At 43.6% G+C, this 16948-nt stretch overlaps 1 protein-coding gene across 1 annotated transcript; it reads left to right on the forward strand.

The window, feature by feature from the left end:
- The first annotated feature begins 255 nt into the window (after positions 1-255).
- On the forward strand, positions 256-5694 carry LOC141986154 (cytoglobin-1-like). The gene is made up of 3 exons (XM_074950381.1): positions 256-446; positions 2835-3066; positions 4360-5694. The coding sequence occupies exons 1-3, from the start codon at positions 352-354 to the stop codon at positions 4486-4488; spliced, it is 456 nt and encodes a 151-aa protein (XP_074806482.1). The 5' UTR covers positions 256-351; the 3' UTR covers positions 4489-5694.
- Positions 5695-16948: the final 11254 nt, after the last annotated feature.

Raw genomic sequence — 16948 nt, forward strand, 5'->3', positions numbered from 1 at the left:
GGACACACTGCCATGGCTGAAAAGCCATTGGATAGGCCAGCCCAAACCCCATCCTTGCCCACTGAAACCCCAACCCTTCTTCTCTGTGTACTGTGGTCCCCTGCTCTCACAGTGAGAATTCTATCCCTCCCTCTCCACATGGTAACCTCCTTTCCTGATTAGAGGTGATTAGAGAGCACTAAAACCTGCAGAAATGTGACTGACTGAAGTGGAAACAAAGCACCCATTCAAAAGCCCTTAAATCCCTAGGGTAGTATATAGAGAGCTCTGAAACAGAGAGCAGGAGCACAAATCACACTACCTGCAACTCCCTACCCTTCCTCTCTCATCTCACTGCACTCTGATCTCAACATGGCATTCTCTGAAGCAGAAGTGCAGAGGGCTCGTGGGGCCTGGGAGAAGATGTATGCCAATGCTGAAGACAATGGGACAACTGTGCTGGTCAGGTAAAGAATGATCCCATTCCATTGCTAGCCAAGATGGGGAGGGAAAGAGACTGATAGAACTACATGCTAGGAACTTGTTCTGGTGCACTTCGCACAATTCCTTGCCTGGAAACATTAGCAGCTATAGATACCGCACCTCAGTGGGAAATAGATGAGACAAAAGAGGTTCAGAGAAGTAAAAGTAAAAGAGGAGTGTGGAGAAGTGGGTTGGAAAAGATGAAAGAAACTAGAACTATTTCACTTGAAAAGAAGAGATATAACTGAGGTATATACAATAATGAACAGTAAAAAAGAAAAGGCCAGCTAGTCAGACACTCCTCTTCACTCTGTCCCATAAGCAGCTAACAATGGGACAGACAAAACAGAAAGTTAACTGACTTTCCTTAGTCCACATACAAGTCTGTGATAGAACCAGGAACAGAATCCAGATCCTATATCCCTCTAAACTCCTTTAATGAGTTGTTTACTTCTATGTCCTCAAAACTTCTCTTTCAATTCTCCTTGACCCTTTCCAATCTAGCTTTCACCTATTTCATTCCACAGAAATTGCTCTCACTACTGATCTCCTCTTACATAACTAATAGCTTTGTTTCTAGTCTCATTCTCCTTGGATCTTTTCCTCTAGAGAATCTTAACACTGGCTTTCCTTCTACTTCCCAAAAATTCAAACTTCTTCTCTTCATCTTCAAAGCACCCAATAACTCAGCTGGCATTTACATCTCTGCCTTTACCCACTCTAACCCTGCCACGGATCTGCCCAGGTGTGATTCCTTACCGTTTCTGGTGTCTCTTTCACTCACTCCTTCCTCCTTTCACACCACTCTGAATGCCTGCATCAGCCTCAGTAAATGTACATAAAGCTCTTTCCCTCTCCATCCTAGAATATTGTAAAGTACAACTAAGGTCAGAAAAGAGATAATTTTAAAAATGGTGCTCTCTCATTCAACAGATCTGTTCCCTGTGGTATTTACTGTAAAAGATTTAGCACTTTTTATTACTGTTAGCTCTGAGCCAACACAGCTTGTGGAGAATGAGTTGGATTCTATTCCTTTCCATGCACTAACTGCACAATTGCTGACTAACATCTGATTGCAGAAGTTTTTTTGTTTTTACTGGCAATGATGCCCAAGCCAGGAGTCCTGGCTTTAGTCTCAGATCCTGGGCTAAACTTGCAGGGCTGGAAGTTTTGGGGAAATAAAAAAACATCTTTACAAAAAAATGATATGATAGTCACTGAGTCGCAAACCTAGAACCATACAATGCAATTTTTAGAGTCACTTCTCACGTATATAGCCGCACTCTGAACCTCAGTTATTCTGTGAGGCATTTCAATTACAATGACCACCTTCCACTCCATTTCTGTATTTCATTCCTCTGTAGTGTATTAACTTGTGCCCCTTTAAACCATAAGCCCTTCTGCCCAGGGAATCTTAGTTGGAACTTTCTGTGGCCAGACTAAATAAATTATTAGTTTGGTCCAGCGAGAGAAATATTGCGTTCTTACATGATTTGTCAAGGTGCCGCTAAACTTTGGATGGGATTATAGAAAGAAGCCTCATTTCCTTCACATGTGACTTCAGTCTAAACCATCTTTTGAGTGAATGATGCCAGTGGTACCTAACACTTAACCATCTGAAGGCAGGCAGCAAACTGCAGTCTGGGCCTTCCCCAAACTAGGGGTTCCCTCCATTTATTCATGTATTTAGATAAGCGGAAGAGCCTACCACTTGGATTCCCTGTTTCCATTTTCTTGGGCTCTTGCAACATCCTTGGTGGGACTAAATTCCCAATTTCCAATGGATTTCGGCTTTTTATTTTTTGTAATTTGTTTTATAAAACATCCATTTAAGTGGGCAAACTGGACAAGGTAGGATTTTAATCCAGGTACAGAAGGTGAATGTGCTTCCTGGCCTCACACTCCGGAGGCATTTTCTGTTACATACTTTTGTTAAATGATGAGAGAAACTAGCTAGGAAGAGAAGACGACAGGTAGGCTGTGAGCATTTGGTATTAGCAAGCGTCATTGTGGTTACTGGGTTTCTGGCTGGCAGCAGCCTGAGCAAGTTTTAAGGTGTAATTAACAAGAAAAAATCCTGGAGGTGGACGAGCGGAGGGAATGGCAGACTGCTACAGGACAGTGGTCTGGAGTTAGCAGGGATCTGCTTTTGACTTGCTAGGAAAGAAGGCCAGAGAAAGCCAGAGGTGACACAGAAAAAGGAGCAAGTGATGACTATAGTTAAGGAGAGAAGTCAAGGAAGTACATGAGACAAGGTCTTGAACATGAAGCTACACCAGTGTCAATGCCTCAGTGCTCAGCTCTTTAGGAAAAACAAAAAGTAGCTCAACTGTCTTGTATTCCTCTCCCATTTCTTCTCTGACCCACTGCAGAATGTTTACAGAACACCCAGACACCAAGTCCTACTTCACCCACTTTAAAGGGATGGGCACAGCTGAAGAGATGGAACAGTCAGATCAAGTCAGGAGTCATGGCAAGAGGGTTCTCACCACCATCAATGACTTGGTCCAACACCTCGACAGCACTGATGCTTTCCTTGGAATAGTGAACCCATTGGGCAAGAAACATGCCATGCAGCTCAAGGTTGACCCCAAGAACTTTAGGGTGAGTCAGCAGACTTCCCCCCTCAAATGTACCACATGTAATGGGATGCACATCTTTCCTGTGAGACAGCACAGGTGTCAATCGGCTTTGATGATGCTTATGCATTTGGGGTTGCTGAAAGGTCATAATTAGAACTGACAAATGTGCTGCCAGTCGTGTCCTTTCCTCCACCCCTATATCCCCTTGCATCACATTACCCAGGCTTGTAATATAGTACTATATAGAATGTACATAGAACTTTTAACCTTCAAAGCATTCTGGTAGCATTAATTAAATCTCAAGACTTGCCTAGGAAGTAGGTTAGTATTGTAATGACATTACCGATATATTTAAAAAGAGATAAAGACCCTCATTGTTACAGAGCATAAGACACCTAGTAAATGAGGAGGATCAGGAGAAAGCTTACCTTACGGGCAGGCTAATCCATAATTGTTCACTACATGGTTTCTTGCACCTTACGCTGAAACATCTAGGACTGTGTCTACACTCGAGAGCTTACAGTGGCACAGCTGTACTGATGCAGCTGCACCGCTGCAAGATCGCTCATCTAGCCACTCGATGGCCATGAGAGCGAGCTCTCCTGTCGGCATAACAAAACCGCCTCCATGAGCGGCGATAGCTATATCAGTGGGAGAAGCTCTCTCAATTTTGCGCTGTCCACACCAGTGCTTCTCTTGGTCTAACGTATGTCGCTCAGAGGTGTGTTTTTTCACACCCCTGAGCAACATAAATTATACCAACAAAAGTGGTAGTGTAGACATGGCCTAATACTGGTCAGAGACTGGTCAATCTCCTTCCTTAGAGGTTTTTAAGGCCCAGCTTGACAAAGCCCTGGCTGGGATGATTTAGTTGGGGATTGGCCCTGCTCTGAGCAGGGGGTTGGACTAGATGACCTCCTGAGGTCCCTTCCAACCCTGATAGTCTATGATTCTATGACAGGATAATGGACTAGAAGGACCACTGATTTATCTTATATGGCAATTCATATGCTCTTATGACTACGTATACAAGTGTGGCCAAAATTAAGCCATCAGATATGGGATAGATTTACACAAACAGTGGTAATGGTGCAGAGTGGGTTTTGCACCAAGGCTCATTTTCATTACCCATTTCCAGTTCTGAATGCCACACATTGCAAAGCTGTTTCTGTGTTCCTTTCCCTTCTCCAAAGAGAGTCAGACAACTTTTTTCTTATTAGAAGGAGCCCAATTGACAAACAGCAATTCTTATTCACAGATAGAATGGAGGGAGTTCACGTGGTCTGCTTCTTTCCCTCCCTCCCTTCTCTTTTAGATAATCTGTGACATTATCTTGCAACTGATGGAGGAGAAATATGGTGGAGACTGCAAGGCTTCCTTTGAGAAGGTGACCAACGAAATCTGCACTCGCCTGAACAATGCCTACAAAGAAGCTGGCTGGTGAGGAAGTGCCATCTCTGGGCTCCTAAAAGCTCTCACCAGCACCAAGACTCAGCACTGAATCACTGACTTTGAACTTCCAGCCACAGTTGAAAGTGAAGAAAAAACATATAGGAAAATAAAAACATATATATCAAAAGCAACCAACAAATCTTCATGCACTTTGCACCTAGAGATGTCCCAGTTTGATCCTTCTGTCAATGTGTATGTAAGTTAGCAATAATCTTGAAAGCCCATGTAATACATTTTAAGGTAGATACTTCTGGATAGAAGACTCATTACTTCACCTGCTACCAGAATAGAAAGGAACCAAGCTCTCTATCACCTCCCATCTTTCCATCCCTTGAGTGATGGAGCAGTATTCCCTTTCAGAGCATCTCATCCTCTGGTCAGCAACCTGAAGGGGTCATTTTTGAAGTGACGTGAGAGGTGTTCCTTTCTCCAACTGCCCTGCTTGTGAAATACTGAGTGGAAGGCTCCAGGTGCATGAGCAATTAACTACTGAGAAACCATGAGGGAAGTCACCAGATTGGCTTGTGCAAGGATGGTGAGATTTCCAGAAGCATGGGGTGATAGTCATCATCAGGCCAAACAAGGCCACCCACCCCTTCACGGTGGTAAACGAAGGCAGATCTCAAATGAAGTACAGGCTTTAGCAGCAGAGTTTAATGCTTAATCTGTCCACTAGATGGCAGTGGTATCACACATACTAGCTTCAGAGTAGCAGCCGTGTTAGTCTGTATTCGCAAAAAGAAAAGGAGGACTTGTGGCACCTTAGAGACTAACCAATTTATTTGAGCATAAGCTTTCGTGAGCTACAGCTCACTTCAGCTTATGCTCAAATAAATTGGTTAGTCTCTAAGGTGCCACAAGTACTCCTTTTCTTTTTACACATACTAGCTTGTATACTATGTAAACAATGCCTTAAAATTAATCCAGTTGAGAGAGTCTTTCCTTCATCAGCTGAGTGGGGCCTGGCAGGTTTGACTTTGGTGTAAATTCCTCCATAGTCCTTCCCTTCTTCCTTGTCAGCGCTCCTATTCCATCACGATGCCTCAGCCTCTCTTCAGCAGTAAATGACCCAGTGTCTGCTTGATTGTTTTTCCTTGTGCTTAAAGGAAGTGGTGAAATCGTTAGTTACTATATTTAACAGCATGTGTCCTTCTGCTTAAGTGTAACTGCAGATATCACCTGATTGTAATAAACAGAATTAAAGAAAGTGAATGTCTCTCCTCACTTGTAAAACCAGAGCGGAGTATTTCATAACACAGAGGCCCTGTCAAGGGAGGGGGTAGTCAGCTGTGGTGCCTGGTTATAAATGCACTATTACTGGTAGTTGTGTGGCATTTATATTAACCCATCTAGGGTGCAATTCCCAGGCACCTGACAAGTCTACAGTGCTTGGGCTCCTAAAGTGGTGGAAGGGGAGCTTCTATCTTGTCCAGGGTCACAACCATGGGATAAAACAAACATTTAAAACCAAACAAAACCAGAACTTGAAGTTTCTCCCACATTCCACAGTTTCGTTCACAGATCGCATCCACTCAGCAGTAGACGCTGAACTCCCAACATCCAGAAGCTAAACTGCTCCAGGAAAATGAGGACTGACTAGATAGTCTTTGCTTCAGTGCCCTATGCTGCCCACTGAATCCATTTATATTCTCGGCACTTAGACACCTAAAGTGAGTTACCCAGGAGGCAGGAGAGGAGAATGATGAAGTGGTTTTGTCAGAGATCAGGATCATTCCAGTTCTCACACCTAGCATGAACACACTTGATTATTTACACTTCAGATCAAAATGGAAGTGAGTAGGACTTTAAGATAACTCTGGGAAGGGGAAACAAAGGAAGTAACCAAGCTTTAGGGCACCTGGAGACTGGAAGAACTTGGTGACAAGATGCTTGCATCTGGGCAGGCTGCAGGGAGTGAAGCTAGGGTCTGGGAAGGGTAAGAGAGAGGTTCAGATGCTTGTCTGTGGGTAGAATACAAGAAAGAGCATCAGGCATTTTTGTGGGGGTCAAATTACAAGCAAGTGTGCTCCACTGCAGTTTTAAGTGTTGAGGGAAGGAGCAAAGCTTGTAAAAACTATTTATGGTCCCAAATGCACCACAGAGGTTATACACAGAGTCAAGTTAAACATGTTGAAACATTATAAATAAATTTCTCCTTTATTTACCTGCTACAACCCAAGTGAAGGGTTCTATTTTCTTCAAGGCAAAATAAGATACACAGTCCCTGATACACCTGACGTAGACAGAAAGACAGATACAGATGCACAGAAGGGACTGGTACTTCAAAACGGTGGTTTGGGTTTTGAGTTTCTTGTCATCTCACCTGCTGCTGCTGCATTGGGAGGAGTACAGAAGAAGAATTTACAAAGAACCCCGAATTCAAGCCTTGGCAGGGATGTAAAGCAGGAACTCATTTTCAACTTCTTTGTTTAAAAATGTTAATAGATTTGTAATTTAAAAGATCTGATGTGAATGATTTGAGACCATGTATGCGATGTGAATGATTTGAGACCATAAAAACAGTTTAAGGTCTGCAGTTCATTTTTAAAAGGGTGCCAGGTGGCAGGTAACTACCACAAAACAGGGCTGAAGGATGGTGTTGTCGTCAAGATGCTGGACCGGGACACTGGAGATCTGGTTTCAATTCTCAGTTCTGTCTTTTGTAACCTCAGTTCTCCATCTGTAAAATGAGGATACTACTACTTCCCCACATATCCCAGTGTTTGGGAGGCAAACCATATAAAGTTATTGTTATCTAGGTGAACTAATATCAGTATACACACTTACAAATACTGTGAAGAAAAGGTTACGGGAAAAACCTCAGATCTACAGATGGCAGGGAGAGAACTTTATTTTCTGTGGAACTATTCCACAGCATGAGCGAAGCCTTCATGTCTAGCTGCATGGCTTTCATATGACCCATGGCAGGAACACCTTTGGTGAAAGATTGCCATGCTGTTTAATATTATGGCTAGCACTACTTGTTTTTGTGCCTGTAGTAAAACGTTATACCAGCTTTGTGTCACATGATTGAGTTTGCATTTGATAAGTTTCTCTCCCCCAAGCCCATGGCCACAATGGGGAAAACAGAGCAGACCATGAAAACTATAGGGGAAACTGGAAGAAGACTCAAAGGACTCTCAATAAAGGAAAATCCTCACTTTACTCTAAAACAAAATGTTTTGCCAATAATATTTCTCTTCTTTTCAGGTAATATATAGAGGGTCCCAGGAAGCAGAATTCATATTTAGACTTTTAGAGGAAAGTAGGTTATTTGCACTTCCCAAGATCTCAAAAATGATCACCTAAGCATCGTACAAACAACCTATACTCTCAAATGATCAGTCTCTCCACTAAACTCTGACCTTTCAGTGCTTTTCGTTTGGGCTTAGAAGGTGGGGAGCAAAGAAAGATAAAGAAACAGTTGCAAGCAGGATGAAACAAATGTAATTGGAAACTATCTGGCCTCTACCATTGCCAAGCAGTAACTTACCAGATGAGAGTTGCATTGGTAAAGCCTTGCCACAGGAAGGTGCAAATTCCAAAACACCCAATCATCAGCAGGTGTGTTTCCACAAGCAGTGAGTGAAACATAACAAGAGGTTGCAGTGGGGTCTATGTCCATGGTGTTGCCAATTCTCATCTGTTTCTTCCTACAACACCCCCAAAAATTGAAAAATTACATATGCAGCAACATCGCGATATTGGAAAGGTTAATTTCTACTACATCTCTAAGTGAGGATTACTTTGATCTTTACAGTACCTGTCATCTGGAAGGATCCCAAGTATTTCACACTACACAGGAATCATTTCTCCTCACTACTGACATGCAACCAACCTTGGGATGAAACATCAAAAAAGTCTAAAGGTGCACAGCAATGCTACAGAACAGTTTTGGACAAGAGGTGAAATATACCAGAACCATTTGAAACTGCAGAGTGAATTTCACACAGGTGAAGTAAGTACCCAACACATTTATACACCTGGGTTTAATATTTTCCACGTGGCAGAGGGGATACTCAGGGTCTTTATGAGGAAATGTTATCTCAAAGGGGAGCCAAAATAACTCTGAATGTGTAAAGTGGTGTAGGTATCGGAATAGAAACAAGCCCCTTCTTCTCAAAAGAGCAGATTTGCCCTCTGCCGTATCTGTCATGGGTGGACTGGGGCAGATCTCCTCCCCTCTCCCCTTGTGTGGTGCACAATAAATATAACTGACAAGACATAAGGTTCAAAACAAACAGGTAAATGTATTAGGGGATAGAATTACACAGATATGGAAGGGGTCAATGTAAATGACTAGTAGCTATATAACAAACCAACCCAGTGACACAGCAGCTCTTCCCTGCGAGCGTGAAGCTCAGGCCCAAGAATAAAACTAAACCCACCCTGGCATTCAAGAAATATGACCCCCAACTTAGAAACCCTAATTGCTTTCTCACTCAATTCCCAGCACTTCAGTGGCGGCGGCGGAAGTCCAGGACCTCTACTCCATAGGTAATTGAAACCCTGGAGAAGAAACACTGGAGAGTCCCTCGATGGATGTCAGGACAGAAGAAGCGGACCAGGAACTCTCTGGATGGTGATGTTCTCCAGGTGCAGGACAGATAAGATGGTAATGTGTCTTCTTTTCTTTTCACTCCAGGAACGAAGGGGGTTCTTCGCTGATGCACAAGTGCTATGAAGACCCGAAACCGCGCACACAGTCGCTATGATGGACTGCCCCGTCAGCCTGTGATCACAGTTCTTTTATAGAATCTATGGCGGGAAAACATGGTACAATCTGTAGAAAGGCGGGAAACAGTCTGAGGTGATGGAACCTTGGGGATCGCCCAGTGGCGGGAAAAACCCGTTCAGTCCAGTTTCATCCAGACCAGGCTGACAGTGTACAGAGGTCACAAGATGGAGTCACAAGATGACAGTTTTCAGACTCCATCTTGGATTGCCACAGTGTCCTTAAAATCACTGATCATTGGGTCTGATACCCACACAATAAACCATGTGTAATGAACCAGAGAACAATACAACAGTCCATACCCAACAGAAAGAACAGCCTGCAATTATAAATTTAATAAAAACACACTTAGAAGAGCCTAGGAGCTAGTAAGGAGAACTAATAAGGATGTCCTATCAGCTGTAGAAAGTTCTAGAAGAGCATGGACCTGGTCAGAGTAGCAGTTAGTGAAATCACAAAGCATTTGGGGAAGCATCTATAACAGGGGTCTCAAGGTCCCGGCCTGTGGGCCATCCGTGGCCTGAGAACCTCCCCACTGCAGCCCACGGAGGAGAGACGCATACAGTCACCATGTTGCCGGCTCTGCCTGCTGTAGGCACCGCCCCCCGCAGCTCCCATTGGCTGGGGGAGAGGGACAGAGATACCATCGCTAGTCGCCGGGCAGAGTCAGCCATGGAGGCAGCGTCACTTTTTTCCACAATGAATATAAACAAGTCAAAATACCTGTCATAAACATAGACCTACGGGCAGCATAAAATCCCTCCTTTATCTGTAAGGGGTTAAGAAGTTCAAATAACCTGGTTGGCACCTGACCAAAAAGAAAAGAAGATACTTTCAAATCTGGGAGGGGAGGTTTTGTTTGTGCTCTGTTTGTTCTCTCTCTGGGTGAGAGAGGGACCAGGCAGGAAAAAACATCTGCTAAAAACCTACCTGAAATGAGCATCTAAGATGACAAAAATTGTAAGTAAAGGCAAGGAAATGTATTAGAGTATCTTTTGTTTTAGCTTGTGAATTTTCCCGATGCTAATAGGGAGTTTTATTTCTGTTTTTTGTAACTTTGAAGCTAAGCCTAGAGAGGAATCCTCTGTGTTTTAAATCTTTTTATTTACCGTGTAAAGTTACCTTCCATCCCAATTTTGCAGGTGTGATTTTTTTACCTTTCTTTTTTTTAAATAAAATTCTTCTTCTAAGAACCTGATTGATTTTCAGTGTCCTAAAAACCCAGGGGTTTGGTCTGTGCTCACTTGTAAGCAATTGGTTAGTATATTATTCTCAAGCCTCCCCAGGAAGGGGGGTGAAGGGGCTTGGGGGAATATTTTGGGGAAACAGGGACTCCAGGTGGCCCTTTTTCCTGGATTTTTATCTAAATCACTTGGTAGTGGGAGCAATACCATTCAAGGACAAGGAAAGAATTTGTGCCTTGGGAAAGTTTTAACCTAAGCGGGTAGAAATAAGCTTAGGGGGTCTTTCACGTGGGTCCCCATATCTGCACCTCAGAGTTCAGAGTGGGGAGGGAACCCTGACAATACTGAACACAATTATCTGATGCACACCTTGCTGCAATCCTGAAGGTTTCAACTGCTCAGTCACTGAGGCCAAACATCAACAAACTGACAGAACTGAAGCGTTGCCAGGTGTCTGACAAACACTAAAAACTCTCTGGCAGGTGAAGAATTGTATAAAGTTGTATGACAGTTTTATTACTTCTAAGAAATTTGAAATAAAATGTACAATATAAATGTTTTCTTTTCTGAACACGATCTTCAGTGACATTATTGGCCTGCTAGGAGGATTTGAGGATTGGCACTGGCCCTATGGTAAATTGAGTTTGAGACCCTTGATATATAAGAATGAGAGCTGGTCAGAGAGAAACTTGCCGTCAGGTGTGAAGGTAGAAGTAATGAATCTGTACTAGCCCATGGTAAACAAGTGAGAACTGACGCAGCAACCAAGCGCTAGTGAAATGCCACACCAAGAAAATGATGCTCAGAAACTCCAAGGAAGTATATGCAAGGACCATGCTGCCAGCAGAGAAAAGAAAACCAACAACCCCCAGTTATTTAGTTCCAATCCTTGCCTTTTTGTCTCAACATACCTACCAAGTTTGATAAATCTTTAATTACCACACCGTTAAAAAAAAGCTTGCAATGAAAATAGATAGCGACGGCCAGTTTGTTCAAGTGGAGAATGCAGGTTTGTAGTCCGCAAGTGAACTTCATTTGAACAGCCGTGCTGAAGCCCAGCAAACAGTCCCAGTTTAATGGCTTTATTTTGTTGTGTTGACTTCAATATTCTGAGCATTCGGCATTACTCTGTATCCCCTTGTGAGGCAGCAGAAGCCGATCAGGATCCCTTTAATGGTTGCCAGGAGTGAGCAAGCCACCAGCCTCAGACATCAAGGCCAATGTCACACTAAGCTGGCCAGCAGGAACTATTCAGATAAGCAGCTCATACTGTTTCTTCCCCCTAAGAATCACCTGTTTAAGGGAGCTTGGTTCCATTACAGCTTGTGGAGAAGGGAGGGAGGGTCGTTATTTGTAGGGTGCATCCGTGCAGTCTCCCTACCGGCTAGAATTTAGGTGATCCCAGTTCTGAAGGAGAGGAAGAATGGCCTTGTAGTTAAGGCACTGGTAATCAGACTTAGGTTGTACTCCTGTCTCTATCACAATCTTCCTGTTAGTCTGGTCTGCTGTGTTAGCTATCTGCGCAGAGCTGGGGCAGCACACAGAGGGAACACGCATGCAGCTGACTGTTATCATCATCGAACAAGAGCAGAGCACCAGACTGGTAGCATCTGACAACACGTACTTTGCAGGAAAAATGCTCCAGCATGTAAAGAATTGCTCAAATAATTTCATAGTCACATGGCATAATGAAGCAGCTGCCTCGCACTGTTCAGTGGAAATACTTTGTAGTCACCATGAGGAGGCTGACAAAAATTATCTTGCATGCCATAAATGCCACAGGGAGACTACTAAACTCGAAATTTTTGTGCTAGACACAGATGTTCTAGTACTTTCTGTGAGATGCTACCCAAGACTTCCACTGGATTCTGGTTTTGTGCCTGCTGGGGAACAGAATTACTGTACATCCATCAGAGATGTGTTCCTATCACTCAGGCCATTAAAAGCCACTCCACTGCCAGGTTTCCATACCCTTTCAAAATGTGACACTACTGGAAGGTTGGCTAGAAAGACCAAGTTTCCTTACCGGAAGGCATTTGATTCAGCCTCCAAAGAGTCTCTCCTCACTCGTAAGGAGCTCGGAATGGCTGAGACAATCACTGATGAGGTCATAAATGCACGGGAGGCATTCATATGCCAAGTTTACCATTTGAAGATCAACATTATGACACTTGCAGAACTACATTGGTGGATGTTTTCCTAAAAGTAGACAAATGGAGACAGAATGGCCACTGACAAGGGATGTATTTATACCTACTATCAAGAGGGTAAATTATCAAGCAATGGAGTGGCTCTAGGATGATCAAGCACATCCAAAACTACCCTCCCCTATTGGGCATGGATGGGCCTTGGAAGATGGACTGATCACACTAGTTGCGTGTGAAATACCATGTGATCGTGAATCAATCCTTCGGTTAATCAAATGCTCATTTGCAAAGACCAGATGTTCACCACCCTGCAAATGTTTGGCCAGCAGCCTTCCTTGTTTGGAAGTGTGAGTGCTGTGTGGACGAGGATCAGTGTGACAACATGTCTAGCAGGGTGAGGGGGTGAGAGAACCTGGATTTCTGCAGGAAATGGCCCACCTTGATTATCATACACATTGTGAAGACAGTGGTCACTTTTGATGGGCTATTATCAGCAAGAGAGTGAGTTTGTCTGTGGGGGGGCGGAGGGTGAGAAAACCTGGATTTGTGCTGGAAATGGCCCAACTTGATGATCACTTTAGATAAGCTATTACCAGCAGGAGAGTGGGGTGGGAGGAGGTATTGTTTCATGGTGTCTGTGTATATAATGTCTTCTGCAATTTCCACAGTATGCATCCGATGAAGTGAGCTGTAGCTCACAAAAGCTCATGCTCAAATAAATTGGTTAGTCTCTAAGGTGCCACAAGTCCTCCTTTTCTTTTTGCGAATACAGACTAACACGGCTGTTACTCTGAAACATGTCTAGCAGTGGTGCCCGAGATAGACATGACACTGATGATGACTTGATGAATAAATGTTTTCAGTCCTACATATCAAGGATAACTTTCCTAGGATTATCAAAGATCAATGACCTTTTTTATGTAAGCAATGTACCCCTGTGTTAAAAGTTGATTTTTAAACATTTTCTCAAATATATATCTACATAATTGTTCTAGGCTGTTCACATTGGATACCACTGTGTTTGTGGCAGAAAGGGCTTTCAAACGATTCCCACCTCAACCCATTTCTGATGACACTATATTATCAATTTTTCCACCAACTGAAGGAGCTGGCACTGGGGAGGTAGTGAGTCCCTGCTGCTACGCCAGGTGACACCACTGAAATTATGATTCTGTAGATTTTTATGAATCAAATTACATCAATAACTTGCCTGCGGAATGAGATTTCATTACATTATGCTCCCAGATGTGAGACACCCTGGAGAAGTCATGAAACCTCCCTTTACCTCATGCTCCTTAGCAGTAAAATGGAGATACTTACCCTACCTCACAGGGTGGTTGCAAGACAAATCCTTTAGTATCTGTGCACCTTACAGACACTACAGTCACAAGCTCCATAGTAAAGCCTATAATAAATAAATAAATATAAGAAAGAGGCCCAAGTTCAAACATCCCCTCACCCATCCCATCAGGATCTTTTGCATAATTTAATGTAGTTTTTCCCCTTGGTCTCTACTACTGATGAATCTAAGCAGATAAAGTGTTTTGTTACATTAAACAGAAATAAAAATTTTATTAAAGCTAATGTTAAAAAAATATATAATAAACAGGTTGAGAAGAGTGTGTCTGTACATCTGGGTATAGTGCTTAAATTATCCACAAATACACAATTTTTTGTAAAAGTCATAAGATACATATAGTGCATAATCAGCAATAATCCACATTTAGGTGAATAAATTTAATACAGTTTAGATATTAGCATTCAAGTATTTGGATACATCACTCATGGAAAGTTATACAGAGAGTTGGTTGTGGAAAGAAAATATACCAATGAGTGAAGATTGCCCCTCAGTAATTGAGAATTTAGGGTAGGCTGTCTATTTAGAAAATCCATCAAGAAAGCATTTCAGTTACTTTCCTGACTACACTTCTCATCGGCACTCCAGTTCATCCCTCTTGGTATTGCCGATATCCCGTGATGTGTTCTATGTAGGTGACCCTTGACCACCAGATGGCAGCTGACACCATGAGTTGCTGCATCAGCCGGGCACAGTGCTGACTGAGTCCGCATTCTCACAACACTCGCGCGTTACTGGGATCCCATGCGCCCAGGGCTCTGACAATCAGCGCATGTCTGAACCTGGTAACCCTTAGCTCTCAAGGTTTCGGCCAGAGGGGCATATTTCTCCATCTTTCAAGCTCTGGCGTTGTAGAATGCCGGGGTCCCGCTCTCAAAGGGCACTGTGATGTCCACCATCATGATCTTCTTCTGGTCCTCTTTGGTGATGATGATGTTGTCCGGTTGCAGTTGGCTGTCAGTTCTGGGGATGGTGGAGTTCATGGTCACCTTCCCTATGGGTGGCGGGATGGCTTTGACTAGTCGATCTTGGATGGCATTGTGTCGCAGCTGCCAAGCTCTGGAATGGGGCTTGCAGCTACAGAGGATGTGGGGTAGGGTCTTGTTGGCATAGCAGCACTTCTTGCATGGCTTGTTCCGATTTCCATGATGGACTACTCCATTTAGTGGAACACAGTTGAGCCGGGCCCGGTGGATGAACCTCCAGTCAGCAAATCGGGTTAAACTGCCCCAGGGGAGAAAGTGGTTGCTGGCATCCCACTTGCACGTCCCCTTGAATGCCTTGCCCTGGTCTGGCTTCCGTTTCAGGTTTTCCACGTATTGGCAGTGGATGGCATCCTTCAGGGTCCTTTCTGGCATGGTTCTAGCTTTCAGAGTGAGGATTGTGTGCTCTGCATTCTTCACCTGTTGCACCAGGACTCCCTAATACTGCAAGCTAAAATCAGCGAGATAAGAATGAAGTCATTCTCTATAAGCCATAAAGCCAAACAAGTCCTCCTTACCCTTGTAAGAAAACATCTCAGAAGCTAAAGGACATTCTACTAAAGTGGAGTGTTCCTGTACAAGATGCAATTCAAACTGACTATCTTATTTGGGTGATTGATATGCCATTACCAATTTAAGGATTTAAGGACATGTAGGTGTGATGGGTTCCCTCCGGGTGCCACCTGGAACTGGGGTACCACTGAGCCCTCTGACCTACCAGCCTGGGCTTCCTTTCACACTGTACTGCTGTGACAAGCTTCAAAGCCCTCCAGCCTGCATTTTCACTACCATTCACACAGGTAGGGATACACTCAGATGCAGTGACACACAGGCTCTCTAACCACCAGCTTTCCCAGCCTAGGACCCCAGAGCAGTACCATCCTGCCATGGTCAAATCTGGTCAGTATATGGGTTTAATGCCTGGTCCACCTCTCCTTCAATGTGAAGAGGACAATGCACACTTGTGGTGACCAAGCAGAGATTTTCCCCAAGCACTCCAGTCAAAACTCAGATCCAGCACTTCCCCCAGTTCAGTCTTTATTCCTCAGGTGTTTCCAAGAGCCTTCTTTTGTGGGGAGTGACCCCACCAGATGATGTCACTCCCTGCTTTATATAACTTTAGCATATGGCGGAAACGCTTTGTTTCAAAACTTGGTTCCCCAACCAGTTTGTGGAAAAATACAGACATCCCAAGATGGAGTCCAGAATCATGTGGCCTGGTCACATGTCCTTGTAGAGTCATATCAGCCATTACTTACAGCATTCTCAGGAAGGCTCACCAGGTGGGAGATAAGCTTCTCCTAAGGCCTATTTCTTTTGCTAATGGCTCATTGCCCTGAATAGGTCCTTCCCAACCAGCTATCTAGACTGAAAGTATCTTATGTAGTGGGTGTTACCCAAGTGTAACTACATTTGGCGTACAGATACATAGTCCGTATTTATAACTTCAGATACAAAAATGCATGCATGCATACAAGTAGGATAATCATATTCAGCAAATCATAACCTTTTCAATGACACGTTACATGACCCATCTTGCACACAATGCATAGAATTATGCCATAATCATATCATAAACATATCACATCCCCCCTTAGATTACTGCCAGAGAATTAGTCACTGACTAATAAGTAGGCAGTGAGCCCAATTTCTTCTTTCCTAGACAGGGCATCTGCTACCATGTCCTCCTCCCCCTTTATGTGCACAATCTCCATGTCAAACTCTTGCAGGATTAGGCTTCAGTGTAGCAGTTTGGAAATTGTGCTCTTGGTTCTGTTTAGCCATATTAAGGTCGAGTGGTCTGATAAAATCTTGAACTTTCTATTGAAGAGGTAAGGCTTCAGTTGCTTAACAGCCCACACTATGGCATAGCACTCCTTTTCTATGACAGAATAATTCTGTTCAGTGGGGGACAGCTTTTTACTTAAGACAACAATAGGGTGCTTCTTGTTGTCCTCCCCTGCTTGCATCAGTACAGCACCCAAGCAAGTGTCAGATGCACCAGTATATAGGCGACTAGTAAATGCTGATAGTAAGGGGGCACAA

The sequence above is a fragment of the Natator depressus genome, chromosome 1, assembly GCF_965152275.1.
Source record: "Natator depressus isolate rNatDep1 chromosome 1, rNatDep2.hap1, whole genome shotgun sequence".
NCBI classification, from domain to species: Eukaryota; Metazoa; Chordata; order Testudines; family Cheloniidae; genus Natator; species Natator depressus.